Genomic DNA, 18,082 nt, shown 5'->3' on the forward strand with positions numbered 1-18,082 from the left:
CTTCCTGCCAAGCAGGGAGCCTGATGCGGGGCTTGATCCCAGGACTCTGGGACCATAACCCGAGCCGAAGGCAGACGCTTAACGACTGAGCCACCTGGGCGCCCGGGAATCCGATTTTCGATCAGAGGCAAGGGCAACGTGGCGAATGAAAACGGAGGGAGTGGTTGAGGCTGGACAGGGTCCCACTGAGCCACATTGAAGACATTTGACGTTATCCCAAGTGCAAGGCCCCGGAAGGGTTTTAGATCAGCGAGTGGCATGACCACACTGGTGTCCGGAGCTCTCTCCCGCTGGTGGTGAGGAGGGTGGACAGTGGGAGGCCTGGGTGGCCGCTGGGGTAGCCACTGGGGATGATGGCAATGGTCCAGGTGAGGGGGGAAAATTAAGGCATGGAGCTGATGAGACACAGCTCTTCACAGCTGGCTGGCTCTTTGCAGCCTCCAATTACAGCGACTGTCCTCAGACAGGTTGGTGATTCTATTAAAGTGGCCAAACCTGGAGACCTGCATTTTACAGATAATGCTGCATGAAGCCAGCTAATTCAGGGATTGAATTATTAAGTTAGAGCATCTATGACTTAATTTTATCGGCAGTCAGCAAGGCATCCTTCAAGTAAATTGACATTTGCTTTGCCCTTCCCTCTTAAACCACAACAGATTTGGTTCAATTTTAAACAGAAAATGTTCTTTTGCAGTATGCAGAAGAACTCAGAAACGAATGGAAATGAAATGCATTTGTTCCCAATCGTAGCCTCATTATTTACGTGTAGGCTCAGCAACCGATAGAGCTGGCTTCAAAGAAAAAAAACCCAAAAACCAACCAACCAGCAAACCAAACAACCCTTTAACTGAATGTGACGGATCCTGGCTGAGACCTTCCATGAGCACCGGAAAAGAATAAAGTCAGCTGTGGTTCAGGGTAAATAAATACCAATTAAGCCAACGTGGTTGTTGGTATTGTTTTGATCTTGTATACGTCTGCTGGGTCTTTGGGTCTAGGTGCTCTATCAGTTGCGAGAAAGAGGTGTTAAATCCCTCAGTTAGGATTGTGAAATTGTCTTTTTTCTTCCTGTCTGGCTTTGTTCCATATGTTTTGAAGTTCTCTTATGGTGTACATACACACTGTGATGATGATGATGTTTTTCTACTGCACTGATCACTTTTGTCATGATTAGAGTTCCTTCTTTATATCTCTGTTTAAAGTTTGGTTTGGGAATCCACACGACCTGACGGTAATACAGGTACTCCAAGCTTCTGTGCTTGCGGTTTGCCTGGTATATTTTTCCCACCCGTTGACTTCCAACCCATCTGTGTCTTTATATTTAAAGAATGTCTCTTACGGGCAGCGTAGGGTTCAGACTATTTTTTTTTTAAATCCATCCTAACAATTTCTGTCTTTTAAATGTAGTGTCCATTACCGCTGAAAGTAATTTGGGGTCTAGTTGGATTTCATCTATCATTTTATTCATTCCTCATTGTTTTTGCTCATCTGTTCCTCCTTTCCCCTCCTTTTAAAATGATTTGAATACTTTATAGAATTCCGTTCAATTTTAATTTTCCTGTTTAGCTATTCTCCTTCGAATTATTTTTTACAGTGGTGTCCCTACGGATTACAATATACATCCTTAATTTTTTACAGTCCATTTACAGGTAACAATCTACCACCACACGTAAAACATAGAAGTCTGGTCACTTTATAGCCTCATAACCACCTCATCCTTTACTTATTATTGTTATAAGTAATACATCTGCACATGTCACGAATCCATCAAAAGAGCAATATACTTTTGTTTGACAGTGTTATATTTTTAAAGAGTTAAAGGTTTGTAAAGGGAAAAGGTCAAAAAAAGAGAAAAAGAACAAAACATCTGAGTCTGTTGCAGTTAGCCAGGTATTTATTTACCTTTTCTGAAGCTCTTCATTCTTTCCTGAGGATCTGAGTTTCCATCGGCTGTCATTCCCCCTCAGTCGGGCTTGAGACACAGCACAGCCCTGCCCGTCCCTGGGAGATGCAATCCACGTGGGGCCCACGTGCTCAATACGGCCACCTCTGCATGGAAAGCCTTTGTCCCTTCCAGGCAATCACGGCTGACGGCCCCTTTGGAAAGGAGCCCCTTGTACAGAGAGCTGATCGTCTGTCTCGGTTCTGTGCACACTATGGTCATTGGTCTTTGCAAGGCCCATTTCTTGGTTTATTTCTACGTCTTTCCACTTTCCCACCTCATCCCGGATTCCCCCTCCTGGGCCGCTCCTCCTACAAAGGCATCCAGGTCTGTGTGCTCAATACATAGCCTTGGACAGGAATGAAGCCCCAACATAGGCAGGGGTGCTCTGTGTACTTTTAATGAACTAACATGCAATCACGCCCTAGAACTTGCTCTTCTCTGCCCTGCCCCACCTCCTTTCCTCCTTCATCACTGTGAAATCTGCGCAGACACGCGGGTAATCCGACGTGCCGCCTCTCACGGCTCCAGGGGGCTCCTCCTCATTTCGCTCCTTTGTTCCCCAGGGATGGAAACCGGGCTTGCCTGCAGCTGCCCACCACTGCCGAGGACACTGCAATGTCTCTGCCTGTTCTGGCCCCCTTAGGGATTTGGGGAGAGAGGGCTGGATCAGAGGGTGCCTGTTGACTTCATCCCCCCAAGCAGTCCTGATTGCTCTCCAGAAAGGCTGCACCAGTCCCCCCACCCCACCCCAAGGTAAGGAACCCCATTTCCTTACATCTTCACCAACAAATGGCATTTACCCAACTTCCTAACTGTTGCCAGGCCGATGGGGGTCGCACTATTTCTCACGGTCTTTGATCGGCATGTCTCTCATCACTAGTGTGCCCGAGTGTCTCCTCAAGAGCTTGGCAGCCCTCTGGGCTTCCCTTCATGTGACCTGCCTGCTCCACCCTGTGCCTGGCTCTCCAGGGGGTACGCCGGCCCCTTTCACCCCCCCGCCCCGTGTTGCCTAGTACATCAGGTTTTAAGGTCAGAACCATTGTCTCTTCAGGGCGCCTTTGTTCATTTCTGCTCTGAACACTATTTGCATTTCATAGTTCAATGCCCAGGAGCTAAGTCTGTTTTCCTTAATTCCAAGTTCCCTCATAGGCGAGGCCCTGAGAATTTTCCCCACAGACCACCTACGCCTTCCAGGTACTCAGCACATTCACTTTTCCAATGCCAGGGAACACGTCTTAAAATTTTGATGTCATTTTGTTTTAATTCCAATATAGTTAATAGGGTTATATTTAGTTTCAGGTGAACAATATAGTGATTTAGCACTTCCATACATCACCTGGTGCTCGTCACGAGTGCCCTCCTTAATCCCCAGCACCTGTTTCCCCCCCACTCTGGTCACCAGCAGCGTGTTCTCTATAGTGAAGTGTCTGTTTCTTGGTTTGCCTCTCTTTTCTCCCCCTTTGCTCATTTGTTTTGTTTCTTAAATTCCACATCTGAGTGAAATCATATGGTATTTGTCTTTCTCTGACTGACATTTTGCATAGTTATACTCTCTAGCTCCATCCATGTCGGTGCAGAATGGCAAGAGCTCATTCTTTTTTACGGCTGAATAATATTCCGTTATATACATACACCACATCTTCTTTATCTATTCGTCTATCCACGGACACTTGGGCTGCTTCCAGTCTGGCTATAGTAAAGAATGCTGCTACAAACATAGGGGTGCATGTATCCCTTTGAATTAATGCTTTATTTATTTTGGGGGTAAATACCCCATAGGGTGATTCCTGGATCGTAGGGTAGTTCTATTGTTAACTTTCTGAGGGACTTCCATGTCGTTTTCGACAGTGGCTGCACCAGTGTGCTTTCCCACCAACAGTGCAAGAGGGTCCTTTTCCTCCACACTCTCGCCAATACATGTTTCTTGTGTTCTTGATTTTAACCATTCTGCCAGGTGTGAGGTGATACCTCGTTGTAGTTTTGATTTGCATTTCCCTGATGATGAGTGATGTTGAGCATCTTTTCACGTGTCTGTTTCCAATGCCAGACAACATTTTATGAGCGTGAACATCTGCTGTATGCCTGGCACTATGCAAGCATCATCTCCCTGAATCCCCATAACAACTCTGGGAGGGGGCCTTTTATCATGCTTGAGTGACAGACGTGAAAGAAGGCACAAAGGAGTTTAGTAAATGCCCAGAGTTGTATCACTTGTAAAAGTGACCCAGTCAGGATGCTATCTACAGCTGAGATTCCGTCTAGTTTATCTCAAATAATGCCGATTTCAAATAGCTGCTATGTTCTAAGCAGCTCCCTATCATTCATGCCTTCTCATTCCTAAATATTGAAATTTACTGAAAAAAGTCAACCCTGGTGGTACCTTTGTACCTTCCCAGTCCCTGGTGTTTGAAAGGGTGGGGGCAGGTGGAGGCAGGGGGCTTGGTGGCTGAGCTCAGCCGTCTGAGTTCCCAGGGAACTATCTATCCCCAGTGTTCATACTCCTTATGGGCATTTAATGAGCACTGACTGTGTTTGGCAATCTTGGTGATGAGCAAAAAGAGTGTCCTTTGTCCTGATACTTGGAGAGACAGAGATAATTGCTTACACTCATGGGAATATCATTCTTCATGGAGAGACAAGTTCTGGAGGAAGTAACGGTTCCATGAGGGTTTAAAAGAGAAGGCCCTGTCTGATACTGGAGGTGGGGTCCACGAAAGGATGGCTTCTCATAAGAAGTGATGTTAGGGCTGATAAAGAAGAATGAGAAGGAGATAACTAGGAGAAGAAGGGGAAGATCTTCTCAGGCAGAGGGAATAGTGCAAAGGCCCTGAGGCAGAGAAACATTGAGAGGAATCAGGGTGGCTGAAGGGGAAGGCAGGGGCTAAATGGGATAAGAGAAGGTTGTGGATCCCCAAAGACCCAGACCAGACTGGGCTTCCCAGGCTGGATCTTCAACCTGGAATGCCAGCACACTGGGTATATATGAAGGCTTCTCAAGCCATGGGAGACCCTCGATTTACACATGTCCTCTATTTTAAAAATGATCTGGCTGAGATGGACCCGGGTAGAGACATGAGGTTGCTCCTTTACCACCTCCCCTTTCAATAATCTCCTGTCTCCCACTGGTCAGAGAAGACGCTCACCTCTCATCCAACCTAATTCTTACCACCTTACTGTGTTATATCGTCCTGAGGCATAAAAACACCCAGAGGCAATGTTAGTGCCTGTTTTTGCCAAAAAATCCTCCCCCCATCCATCTCATTCAGTCATGCACTTCTAATACAGTTTTTCTTATTATGTTTAATAATTATCAAAATTCATATGTGTATGATGCCTTTATCATTTATATGCTACTAATGATTGTTATAACAACACAATCATAAAGGGAGTTTTAAAATTCACCTGTATGGTGCTGCTACCAGAATGTGTAGGCACCCCAAGAACAGTGATTTCGCCTACTTCGACCATTCCTGTCTCCCCAGCATCAGCCATCATGCCTGGCACGTAGTAAGCACTCAATAAATCCTTATCGGGTGAATGAATGGTGGACGAGCCAAGCTCTCACTTTGCGCAGGGCACTGTGTTAAGGGATTCCCACTTCATCTTCACTACAACCCTGTAGTCATTCCAATTAGTATCCCCATGTCAGAGATGGGGAAACTAAGGCACAGAGAGGCTACGTAATTTGCCCAAGGTCACCTACCAAGGAAGTAGCAGAATGGGACCCAGGCATCCTGACCAGAACCCTTAACCATGACCCGTCTCTGCCCAAGGGAGCATGGGGCAGAGTCTGTCTTTGGGTTCTGAAACTCCAGGCACATTGGGGCACTCCCCGAGTGTGATACCCGCCACAGCCTTCTCCACGACTCCCTGCCATCTACTCTCTCCTCCTAAGTGGTTTTCCTTCTCTCCGTGTTTAATATTTCAGTTGACACATCCTGGGACATCCAGAGTCCCCATCTTACTGACCTACTTACTTATCCAGCCATCTTTCTCACACATCAGGGGCAGCATGGGGGTGTATGGAAGGAAGGAGGTGAGAGAGTGGGGAGCACCACGCATGCCCCTCTGCTGCAAGCAGCCTCCAGCTGACAATAGGCCAACATTAATAAAACAAGGCTGGGCTCCATGGCTAGGAGACTGCAGCGGGGTTACATTTATTCTATGTGGCTTTCCAAGAAACTAGCTCCGGTTCCTTCCACCCCCCAGAAGAGTCTCCAAAGCTCCAGCTGTGTCAGGACATCTGTTTGTTTCTGTTCTGCTTATAAAACGGAGGGACTTGGAAATCAAAGGTGGGCCCTTACCCCTTGGGAGTGAGGATTACAGCTCCTGATCACCTACAAACAGGCCTGTCTTAACCAGGCCCACGCCCCCCACTTGGCCTAGCACAAAGAGTAGAGGACTACAGCATACAGGGTCTGGACCAGCTGCCTCCCCAGTCCTTTTACTAAGATGCCAGGTACCTACCTGGTCTCTAGTGTCCCCTGTCCAGGGTGACATACTCCTGCTGGCCCCAGAGGCCCAGGCCCCTGCTCCTACTTTCTGAGTCCTAGGCTCCCAGGGCTGGGGTCTTCATGTCCCCTCCCTCACTGGGGGGTGACACACAGAGGTGTCCCCTTTCCCCCTGTTTCCCCATCCCAACCTGAGGGGACCCAAGGACCTGCCCATCAAAGACTCCAAGTGGCACCCTGCATCATGCTGGGGGGGGAGGGGAGGAATGGTGGGGGTGCTGAGTGGCTTCCCCTGGAAAGAGATCTGTCCCTGTCTCCCAACACCCTATGACCCCTTTCCCTGGCACTCTCATCCAGTAGCCTTCATGTCCTCACGGCCAGTCTCAGGGGCGGTGAGGCTCAAAGAGCAGCTGCAGCTCCTACCTGGGGCCAGGCGAAAGGACTAATCCCGGACTCTTCCTCTTGGCCCTGACCTTAACCCCAGGACCCTTGACCTCTCGCTCTGGGGCCCCTGACTTCTTCCCTCGGCGCCCCAGCCGCGTCCCCCGGGCGGCTTGGGATGGGGCACCGTCGGGTCCGGACGGAGAGCCGGGGAGGCCGGCGCAGGTCTGGGGAGAGGGGGTGCTGAGGCCGGGATGGAAGGTGGCGCCCTCCCGCCCCCGCCGGCCGTGACGTCAGAGCCGGACCGGGTAAAGTGAGCGGCGGCGGCGGCGGGGCGCTGGGGTGGAGGCTGCGACCCGGCGCGGACGGACGGAGCCCACGGTGTAGGGCAGGCGGCCGCAGGCGACCCCGAGGTAACGGGGGAAGTGGGAGGAGACGGCGCGGGGACAGCGGGGTCGGGCGGGGAGCGGGGAAGAACGCCAGCGCTGCGCGTGGGTCTCCGGGGTGGCCGGGGCGCCGGACGCACGGGGTGCGGGGTCCCGCGGCGCCTTCCGAGCGCTCGGTGGGAGGAGGGGGACCTCGGGGGCGGCGGAGAGCGGGACGCAACCCCGCGGGCCCCAGCTTCGGGCCCCGACGGCGCTCGCGGGCGGCACGGAGCCGGAGCGCAGGTGAGCCGAGGGTGGGACGCCGGGGCCCGGCCCGTGCGCGCGGCTGCCGGACCTCTCCTCCTGCCCGGGCGGGGGCCGAGCGTTGCGGGTGCGGGGAGCCCCCCCCCCCCCCGGCCCGCCGCCGCCCCTCACCGCGCGCCGCGCCCGCAGCCCAGCCGCCGAGCCATGGCCCTGAGCGAGCTGGCGCTGCTCCGCTGGCTGCTGGAGAGCCGCCACTCGCGGAAGCTCATCCTGTTCATCGTGTTCCTGGCGCTGCTGCTGGACAACATGCTGCTCACCGTCGTGGGTACGTACGGACCGGGCGGCCCCCCGGCCCGGGGACCCCTTCCCCGGGTACCTTCCTCCCCCGCCCCCTCCGCGCCTGAGCGCGCTCCGGGAAAGTTGGAGAACACATTTTGCAAAAACCTCTCCTTCCCCCTTCTTCCGTCCAGCCCCCATCCCCATCCCCAGGTCTGCCGCACTGGGCTAGTTGCAGTCGCGTTTTGTGGCTTCGTTTTCCTGGTGCTCAGGTCAAAAAATGTGACCTCTGTTAAGAACCAGAACTTGTGTTTCCTCCTGATAATTTCCTGCTTCCCCCTGCCTACTTTGACCGCGATGAAAAAGATTTCTACTAAGAACCAGCAATTCCCCAGGGTTCAAAATAATGTTACAATAATTATTATGCCAACCAGCAAGGGGGGTTAACAATTCGGCTTCACACTTAAAGGAACAAGTCAACATCCCTCCCTGCAAAAAAGGAAGTGACATGTAAATATATTGTTATCAATGCATGGCTGGAGATGGAAAGGTTTCAGGATCTTTTCAAGAGCAATTTAAACAGTGTTGGTTTTAGTCTTTTCCCTATAATGGATTTTTGAAAAACAATTAAAACCCAGGTCTCTTAATTAGCCCCATTAATAGCAGCATTTGGTATGCTTTTCCTTAATGTCTAAATTTCTAATGAATATATTTTTTAATTCGGATTCTGAGGGGTGGGTTATGCCCCTCCTCTCCATTTGCGGGTTCTCACCTCCAGGATTACCAGAGTATTGGGGCTCATCTGAGTTCAATAACAAGGACCTCACTTCTCCTTTGTGTTGAATGCTCTGTTGTCACACACATGCCTAGAGCTGGCTATTACATCAGTTTTTCTTTATAGAAGTCTCAGGAATTTTTACATTTTCCAGGTTGTATGAAAAATTGTGGACTCCCACTCAAGTAATAGAAAGATGAAGTGGGCCTGTTGCAGAATTTCCAAATTATTACTTCCTGTGGCTTTATCTTCCCCTAAGACACATAATGAAATTTCAATTTCTATTTCTTGGATTCATTCACTGCAAGGTCTCTCTGAGCCTCTCTCTGAGGAGCTCTCGTTGACCCCAGGTCAGCCCTGAACAGACTTCAGACCCCATTTTGCTTTCCTAACCTATTCCTGGGAGGGAACCCTGTAAATGAGCAACCCCACAGAGGCCCAGAACCCCAGGCAGGTCCCTTCTGCACAAAGCAGACGGACCTCTCGCAGCCTCCTGGGGCTCAGCGTCCTCGAAGATTCCATCTATGTTGTTGTCCGCAGTCCCGATCATCCCGAGCTACTTGTATAGCATTAATCATGAGAAGAACACCACCGAAATCCAGACCGCCAAGCCAGGGCTCACAGCCTCTACCTCAGACAGCTTCCAGAGCATCTTCTCTTATTATGACAACACCACCATAGTCACGGGGAACAGCACCCAAGCCCTTCGCGGGGGCTTGCTGCCGCCAGCCACCACACAGCGCGCGGTGACGAACACCTCCACGGGGCCTTCTGACTGTCCCAGTGAGGACAAGGACCTCCTGAATGAGAACGTGCAAGTTGGCCTGCTCTTTGCCTCTAAAGCTACCGTCCAGCTCCTCACCAACCCCTTCGTAGGAATGCTGACCAACAGGTAGGTTCTGTTATTTTGGCCAAGGAGGGTTTTTTGGTTGTTTTTTTAAAAAGGTTTTATTTATTTGAGAGAGAGTGAAAGAGTGCACGTGAGCACGTGTAGGGAGGAGCAGAGGGGGACCTGGGAGAAAGAATCTGAAGCCGACTCCACACTGAGTGCGGAGCCCCACACGGGGCTTGATCCCGCGACCCCGAGTTCATGACCTGAGCCCAAACCAAGAGCCGGAGGCTTAACTAACTGAACCTCCCAGGCGACCCTGGCCAAGGGGTTTCATATTTCTATTGTTCCCAGGTTATTTCTCCCTGGGATTCTGTTTCTTGTTCATTCATCAGAAGGTGGAAAACCAGTGGTGGGTGAGCTGGGGGAGAACCCCGATCTCCTCCTTTTGTTTCTTTCCTAAATCGCGATTTTGCATTTGTTCAGCCTTTCTGTTGCCCCCTCTATTGCTTAGGAAGTAAGACACTACTGAAAGAGAAGAAAGGGGCCCTCCCCAAGTGGGAGAACTCTGATTCTGTCTAAATGCCGGATTTCATTAGTGCATTTGTCAGACTCGCCCTTGGGCAGCAAGAAGTCTGCAGCCGCATGGCGTCGTCATTGGATTCGGTGTGTCACACAGCTTTGCCTTGTCTTCTACCTCGGGTCACCCACTTCCCTAAAGAGAGCCAGGGTGGTTTGCTTTCCAGCTGGCGGGGTGAAGCCTCAAGATGGCAGTGGGGGGCGGGGGGTGTGGGGACTGTGGAGAAAGACCAGTGGTCCTGCCTCATCGATGGAATTTTAGCGGACGCTGAGGCCATGGGCAGTGTAAGCGGCTCCCTGGCCAGTTACTGAGCTGGGTCCACATGCACAAAGAGAAAAGTGAGGCTGTTTTCTGGATAAGTCACACCGGCCAACAATGCCCCAGATGATGCCCCAAGCTAGCTTTATGTTAATCTGGATGTTCTGGATGTGTTTTTTTTTTTTTTTTCTGGACCCCCCTCGTAATTTTGAATAATTGTTCCCATCTCTACTGTCAATGGCTATCTGGCTAGTATTCTACGGCTGAGGTGGCCCAGCTCTGCCTGGTGCGTCAGGGCCTCAACGCGGAGGCCGGGAGGCTGGCTGAGAAAAGAGAGAGGCAGCCCCTGCCGGCGTCAGCTGCAAAGAGGGGGAGCTGGTACAGTACGTGGGGGGTGCGGATAGCCATACACACACCGTGGCCCTCAGGCAGAAAAGTGGTAGAGAGGGGAGTGCCCGGAGTCCTACTTGTGAGACAGGCGCAGACACAGGGGCGAAGACCAAGATTACAGCTGGAAAGGAGGCCATGGGGCTGGGGGGGGGCTTATTCCTCTGAATAAGGAAGGCAGGGCAAGCAGGACGGGCCAGGGCAAGGCTGGAAGAGGCCCCAGGTGCCAGGCCGGGAGAGGAGGGGGGTTTTGTTGGAGTGAGGGGGCACTTGGGAGCCACTAGATGTTCCAAAGCCAAGTTGAAGAGTCCAGGAGCCAAGCACAATTTTCAGTAGGTCAGCCTGGCACCCTGTGTAGTCTGGGAGCAGGGATATCTTTACGTTCACCCAGGTTTTGGCCTGTGGTAGGGGGAGCAGGCCCAGCTACGTTACTCGCAGGGCCCTTTGTTCAAATATTATTGAGCATTTCAAGAATGTAACAATAGATTATTAAAGCAAGCACAGGGTCCTCCTGAGAGTGGGGCTGGCTCTGGGGCAGAGAAGAGGAGGTCTGTTGAGTGGGGGGCCCCGGGGTGGTGGCAGAGGCTCAGAGGTGGATCTGGCCTTCCCACCCCCACCCCCCCACCAGGCAGGCCTGAGACGCACATACAGGTTTCTGGTCACGTACCCGTGGCCACTTGGATGGAAGCACGTTTTAAGCGTTTGCACTCTGACTCTCTGGACTGGGTAGCGGTGTCCCTGAATAAATTTTTAAAAATCCCAAGCCCCGTCCAGCACCGCCCCCCGCCCCCCGTCCGTGTCAAGCAATATTACGAAGCTGCCAGGTTAAAATATGCTGAGCAAATGAGCCTCGTAAGGATGGGCTGACTGGGAGCCCACCTCGAAGCACAGTTATCAAGGTGCCATTTAGAGGTTTCGCTCTTCTTCAGCGAGGAAACCAAATAGCCGTCGAAGGGTTGTTTTTCTCTGCCTCTAAGAGTGCCTCTTAAAATGCATCTGGTGTAATTACAGAAAACGTCTCCGGGTTTTGTATTCTGAGAAAGCAAACAGCTCGAAGGCTATATGAGGAAAATTGAAGACATTACTGTAATAATGCCTCGCCAATCACTGGGGCACGAATCATCCTAGCTGAGGAGTGCAATACAGCACTCAGAAACTCGGCTGAAATGGTGTGAGCGTCCCAATCTTCCAAATGCAAATGGCAAATGAAAAGCTTTTTTAAAAAAAAATCCCATTCTTGTTTTTAATGCTTTGCTTACACCATGGGGAAGAAGCTTGTTTAAAGCCGGTGAGACCTTTTCCCCTATTAAATACTCCAAAGGCTTTGATATTGTAGCCACTCAAGGCTCCTGTTTGGGGCTCAAAAGAAAAAAGTCTTCCAAGAGAAACCTAATTTTGTTCTGTGACCTGTGAAATTCGGTCTCTTCTTGTGATGAGTTAATCCACTTTGCAGTTTAGAGCAAAATTGTAATCCCTGACTGGTTCCCCCAGCAAATTTCAAAAGCGTATCTATTGCTGCCTTGTAATATGGAAATGCAAACAAGTTGTAACATGGATATAGCGCGAACTCTGTTGTCCCTCCAAAATGATCCTGATTTTTGTATATTCAATATTTTCCAAGCCTGCTAGACATGAATTTTGAGGATTTGCGGCGTTTCTGAGCACCCCACAGCTCTGCTCAGAGACGTGATATATTCCACTTTCCTTTCCAGGACTTTCCCTTGTGAGCCCCTGCAGTTAGTCTTTTGATGTAATTTGTGCCAATTGCATCCTCAATTACGAACAAGATGTGTGACTCACATTTTCAGCGTCGTAAACAAGTGTGTTTAAAACAGCATTTTGCAGTTGGTTAATACGTTTCTGATTAAAGAAAGAGTGGTTAAAAGCATGGAGCATGAGAGCTGAAAGAGACTTTAGCAAGGGCTTTGGGGCTGGTCCTGCCATTTTATAGGCAAAGGAGTTTGTCACTCAGGAAGAGAAATCGTCCGCCCCGGGGCAGCGGCAGGGCTAGAGCCAGTGACCAGACTCTGTCTGGGTGTCTTCCTCCTTTCCTGTTCTTTCCACCTGCTTCGTGATTTATAGTTTTTACAATTCACTACTCAGAATCAACAGCGCAGGTCAGAACCTGTCCTCCTTGCATCTGTTTGGGCTCTAATTGTACCAGGCTGAGGTAGTGAAAGTGAAAGCCCAAACAGTGAGTTGCTGATTTTTTTTTTTTTTTTTTTTTGAGATCTATTTATTAGCGAGCATGTGCACACGAGCTGGGGGAGGAGTAGAGGGAGAGAGAATCTCCAGCAGATTCCCTTTCGAGCACAGAGCCGGACCTGGGACTCGATCTCATGACCTGAGCTGAAATCAAGAGTCAGACACTTAACCAACAGAGCCACCCAGGTGCCCCCCGATTGCTATCTTTTAATCATCGGGTAGGGAGTTTAGAAGAAAACCTGTGTGGTTTTTTTGGACATGGACCCTCCCTTACCTCCCCAGCTCTGGAAAAATATCTTTCTCTTGCTCTTGGTGTGATCTGGCCCTGCTTGCTTCTGACAGTGGGGGAAAGAAAGGCCTCCTACATCCCCCGAAACTGGGGAAGCTACGGAGAGGCTGGTTGGAGCCCCTCCTTTCTAGAGCCTTTTGCTGTAAGTGGGACCCACTCATCACATGCGTCATGTCATGGCTCGGACCCTCCTATTCATGGTCAAGGTGCTGCTGCCTGAGTGGCTCTTACGGGTGGATGATCCTAGAGGCGGGCTGCCGGTCTGTTGTTTTAAATATTGGATAAGTGCTCTCCTTCCAAACCCTGAGATAAAAAATGACAATGCCTGAGAAATGTTTAATTGCCCATTGCGCTGCTAATATACAAGTTTTATTCCTGTTTGATTTCATCTTCAGATGCTACATTTTTACTGGAAAACAGATGCCCAGAGAGGGAGCGAAGGACTTTTGATTTTGGCAAGAGCAGTGCTCGCGTATCCAGCAGCACACTTTCCAAAGCCCGCGGGTGCCTTGATTTTTATCTTTGAGGCTCATGAGACTTCTAATTCCAGTTGATTCAGCTCACGATTGCAGCTGTGCATCAAAGGGAGGGGGTAGAAGGAATTCGACTAGCAGCATCTGTTACCATCTACCCCCATGAGTGAATTTGAGGCATATGTAGACCTAACGGGAATGTTCCAGGCAGACAAACACTGCAAAAGCACCTTTCTGTTTCTCTCCATAAATCAGGTTAAGAACGTGGCATCATGGTCTTCGCTTGCTCACTCTGGGGCTTCCGCAGTTCTTGCATCTTTGCATCTTGAGAACCAAGAGCTGTTCCAGATGCACTGGATGGCTGGGGAAAGAGTTAACTCGGGGTGCTTGGGGGACAGCTCCCTCGGCTTCCTCCTTCGCTCGTGGTTGGCGGCTCCCTGGTCTGCTTTTTATCAAGCCAGCATCAGTGGCTTAATATATTTCCATAGTTACCTCGTATATTTGAAAGCCCGTTATTTGTCCTCACAAATCTTAGCCTACATCTGAATGACAAGAAGGAAGCCGCAGGGCATGGAGTCTCTACAGAATGCGCGGTGGTAATTTTTTTTCCTTCGCTTCAGCCAGTTGGTCCGAAGTAGGCTCTGTGGGAATAAGCAGTGACCTTTTCATTTCTTCCGAGGACAGGGAAACCAGCTCTTCTGGAAAGGGATCTCCCGTCCTAGATGTTGTTAGGATGGTGTGACGCAGTCTTTGCCCCTGAACTGGAGAGAAGCTGGCAGTTGAATGGGGTGTTTCCCGCGGGAGCCAAGCCCCCACTTGAGCTGTGTGGCAGGGACAGGGGTCACCCCCACCCACAAGAGTATGAAGTCCACGGCTCGCGTAACTCCCTGCGTGCATCTGATAGCTGAACAAGACAGACCTAAGGACTAAACCTAAGAATTTTGTTTTGTCTATGAAATGAGGGACAGTCAACTCCCTAGTAGTACGTTTTGGCAAACGTTAGGCGTCATCCATTACTGATCTCTCTTACTGCACCACCTTTCAGAAGATCATCGAAAAGGGAGATGCCTCCTCTTGTCTCATCTGATGATCGTTTGTACCCTTCCGGACCCCCTACTTTGTGTCAGGCAGAGGGAGCCTGACTTTCAACAGCCCTGAGAATGGGGCGTGCATTGGTCTCTATGGCAAAGATAAGCTAGTTCTATTAAAGAAAAAAGTATTGATTTTCAGTGATGATTTAGGGACTGTGGAGTTTCTCCACCGGTGTGTAGGTATATATAATGAGCACCACTTTTATTGCTTTGTACTTTTTTTCCTGGGGATTCAATATATGACTTTTAGTCTTATTTCAATTGGATTAACTGCTCCCTGATGCTCTACAGAGGACGACCGTGGGCTGGGATGACACATAAGGGAATGGTAATGGGATATTTTGCTAAAGGTTTGCTCTATCAGATCTAGCTCTGCTTAGCACTGAGATGAGAGGCTGACTCAGATCTTCATGACTAATGTCACTTGAGTCTTTGTCCATTTAGGAGACATTGTGGGGAAGGAGAAAGGGCACTGGTGATCTGCCCATCACTCAGTGACCCTGGGGCACGGGACAACTTTCCTTCGGAGGTGGGTGTTTGGGGGCTGGGGAGGGGTAGAAGAATTTGAGGGTGGAGAGGTCCAGGATCTGCCCATTGTGCCCTGCTGCCTTGTCGCTGAGCCCTGGGGGAAAGATGCTGCCCAGCACTTTCCACTGGGCAGCCCACTCAGCAGCCTGGCCGGCAATGAAAGTATAGGGGGCATGTGTATCCGGTAACGGGAAGGAAGCCGTGCGAGCCCAGGGGTATCCAGAGTGGTTGGCTCGCTCTGCCACCAGGGGTGAGCCACTCTTTTTTTTTTTTTTTTTAAAGATTTTTATTGATTTTTTGACAGAGAGATAGCCAGAGAGGGAACACAAGTGGGGGGGGCCGGGGGGGAGAGGGAGAAGCAGGATCCTCACTGAGCAGGGAGCCCGATGCAGCCCTTGATCCCAGGACCCCGGGATCATGACCTGAGCCGAAGGCAGACACTAAATGACTGAGTCACCCAGGCGCCCCGAGCCACTCTATCTTTGAACCTCCATGATCTCATCCAGCATGAGGGTTTGGACTGGCCAACCTTTGAGTTTCCTTCCAGTTTGGCCACGTGGTTATTCCCTACGTGCTTATTAAAATCCCAAAGGGATTTAAAACAAACAGCCCGTAGCTGCAGTGGTTTTAAAGCAAACATAGCACCTGGGCTTGGTAACAAGCATCCTGTGTAAGCACGTACCCCTCCAGGCACAGAGCTACCTGCTGCTAAACCAGAGACCATCCGTTCCACCCACGCGGTGTGACCCTGTGCTCCCGTATTGGGCATCCCCACCCACGTGTATGCCAGCAGGACCGGACACACCCCAGGCACTCAAAATAGGCCTGTTATCCTGAATTTGGGACAAGTTACTTAAATTCCCTGGCCCTAAAATGTAGTCGTCTGAAAAATGAGGGTCCTGCCAGCTACCTCAAGGAGCTGTGGTGAGAATCACAAGGGACCCCACCGCTAGTTTCCTACTTATGGTCTTGGGGAATGCCAGAGCCTCCTGGTAAGAAGAAGGTACTCGAGATGTGTCCTGCCAGGTGGCCCTGGCCAGTTATCAGGGCTGCAGACTGAGCATCGTTGTGCTGGTATTTCCACCAGCTTCGACAAGTACGTTGTTTTCCAAGGAGTGTGTTGAAAGGGGGTGAGAAGGCTCTGTCTATTCTAGGGCAGCTACAAGCATTGCCATATTCCATTCTTCCCCCAAGATGTGCAGGAGTTGCTGGGGAAAAATGAACTGCCTGTGAGTTCTCCTCTCTGAGCCTCTTGGAAGTTTCTTTATTCAGTATCTGGCAGTGCTGTGTAGGGCCTGGGGTTGCGAATGGGGTTCTTTTGCCTAAGTGAGGAAAGCGCACAGAGCAGTCGGCTCCAGGCTAGCTGAGGTTAGAGACGCTGCCATTTGACGCCCATCGGAGCTGCTGTGTCGAACCCTGGCATCTTTCCTGGTTTGTCTGATTGGCTCCGAGCCCCACCTGGTGAATTAATAAACTCATCTCCGGTCATAGTAGGGGAATTTTTGCATGGGACGGAGGGCTGTCCGGGAATCTGACACGATTTTGCGATGCTATGTGTATTTTTGCTAGTTTCTGGAGCACATGAAGCAGTTAAAAAAAAAAAAAAAAGGTGGGAGTATGACCAGGAACTTTTGGAAAGATTTTATTTAAAGCCACATATGTCCTTTGGCTTGCTGGGGAGGTGGTGAAGTTTGCAGGGAAAAGTGCTGGACTGGGCAGGATAGTCCTGAGTGAAATTAGCCCCCAGGACCTTTGACAAGTCACTGTTTCGCACCTCTGTCTCCTCACCTGTGAGATGGGGAGCTGGTCATCTGCCCTTATCAAATCATTGAGCTGGTGGGCATAAGAGCCTGGAGAATTGAATGTAACTTTAAATGAAGGTATTGTTATCATGATTTTTTTAGTCAAGCCTGGAAGAGAAGAGCCCTTCCAGGCTGAGTAACTGGGGACTCAGGACTCCGTGGTCCTCACTTGGTTCCTGTCCAGGAGCCAGTGGGTCTAGGGCTGGGAGGAAACAAAGCCTGGAGATGTTCTGGGCTGTTCTGCTAGAGGGCAGCCACTTGGTTGGCGTTGAACCCCCTCGCGGGGCAGCAGGACCCAGGATGCTGCCTTCACTCTCCTGTCCCATCCATGTGGCAGGAGCCAAGCGGTCTGCTTACCTGCAGGCACAGAGAGGAAAGAATGAAGAGAAGGGGGGGAGGAAACACTTTCTGAAGCATCTACTATGTCCCATAGTAGCAGTTGATCATCCACATCTCATTCTGTCGTCCCTCCCGTGCTGGCAGGTGGGTGGTGGCCGGATGTGATACCTGAAGACCAGGGTCTTCCCACCGCCCCCGTCCACCCGGGGCAGAGCCCTGTATGGACCGTGGTCTTTCCGAGCAATCAGGATGTTGAATTTTTGCACAGAAAACGAGGCCAATTTTTCTAGGCTGGCCCCGTTGAGGTCGATATGAAGATAGACTTGAGTATTTTCTTGTATCCCCGATGCCTCTCAAATGTAGTCCCCTTGTCTCTGCTGCCAGTTGAATCACTTGATGACCTTTTACTGGAATCGTTGCTTGCCATTGTCCCTTTGGAGAAGCTCTAGCAGAGACAGTAATTAAAGAATTAAAAAAAAAAAAAAAAAGGATGGGAACCAGGGTTGTGTATTTTAGACATGCTCTGGGTTGCTTGCCAATATTGTGTTAACATTTATTGCAGAGAAATTTCTGTTCAGAGTGGCAATCCTGAAATGTATTCACGTTCCAAGGCAGTCAAACACGAAAAGGTCACATAGGAAGCACCAACTATATGAATTTTTAGAAAAGTCGACCAAACACTTATCCGCCTGATCCCAAAGGGTAGGCAGGAGAGACTCCATATAAAGCCTTAGAAAAATACAGAGAGTCACCAAAGGGTCCCCGTGCTTTTCTTTTGCAGAATCGGCTATCCAATTCCAATGTTTGCGGGATTCTGCATCATGTTTGTGTCGACAATTAGTAA

At 50.2% G+C, this 18,082-nt stretch overlaps 1 protein-coding gene across 1 annotated transcript in view; it reads left to right on the top strand.

Moving 5' to 3' along the window:
• Positions 1-7,106: 7,106 nt before the first annotated feature.
• The window catches only part of SLC18A2 (solute carrier family 18 member A2), a 39,322-nt gene continuing 28,346 nt past the window's right edge, over positions 7,107-18,082 (top strand). Inside the window, exons 1-4 of the mRNA XM_032422998.1 lie at positions 7,107-7,190; positions 7,596-7,731; positions 8,998-9,349; positions 18,020-18,078. Coding sequence (XP_032278889.1) covers positions 7,611-7,731; positions 8,998-9,349; positions 18,020-18,078 — 532 coding nt within the window. The 5' untranslated portion in view covers positions 7,107-7,190; positions 7,596-7,610. The remainder of the gene's footprint in view (positions 7,191-7,595; positions 7,732-8,997; positions 9,350-18,019; positions 18,079-18,082) is intronic.

This window comes from Phoca vitulina, unplaced genomic scaffold (genome assembly GCF_004348235.1).
Source record: "Phoca vitulina isolate PV1807 unplaced genomic scaffold, GSC_HSeal_1.0 scaffold28, whole genome shotgun sequence".
In the NCBI taxonomy this organism is placed as follows: Eukaryota; Metazoa; Chordata; class Mammalia; order Carnivora; family Phocidae; genus Phoca; species Phoca vitulina.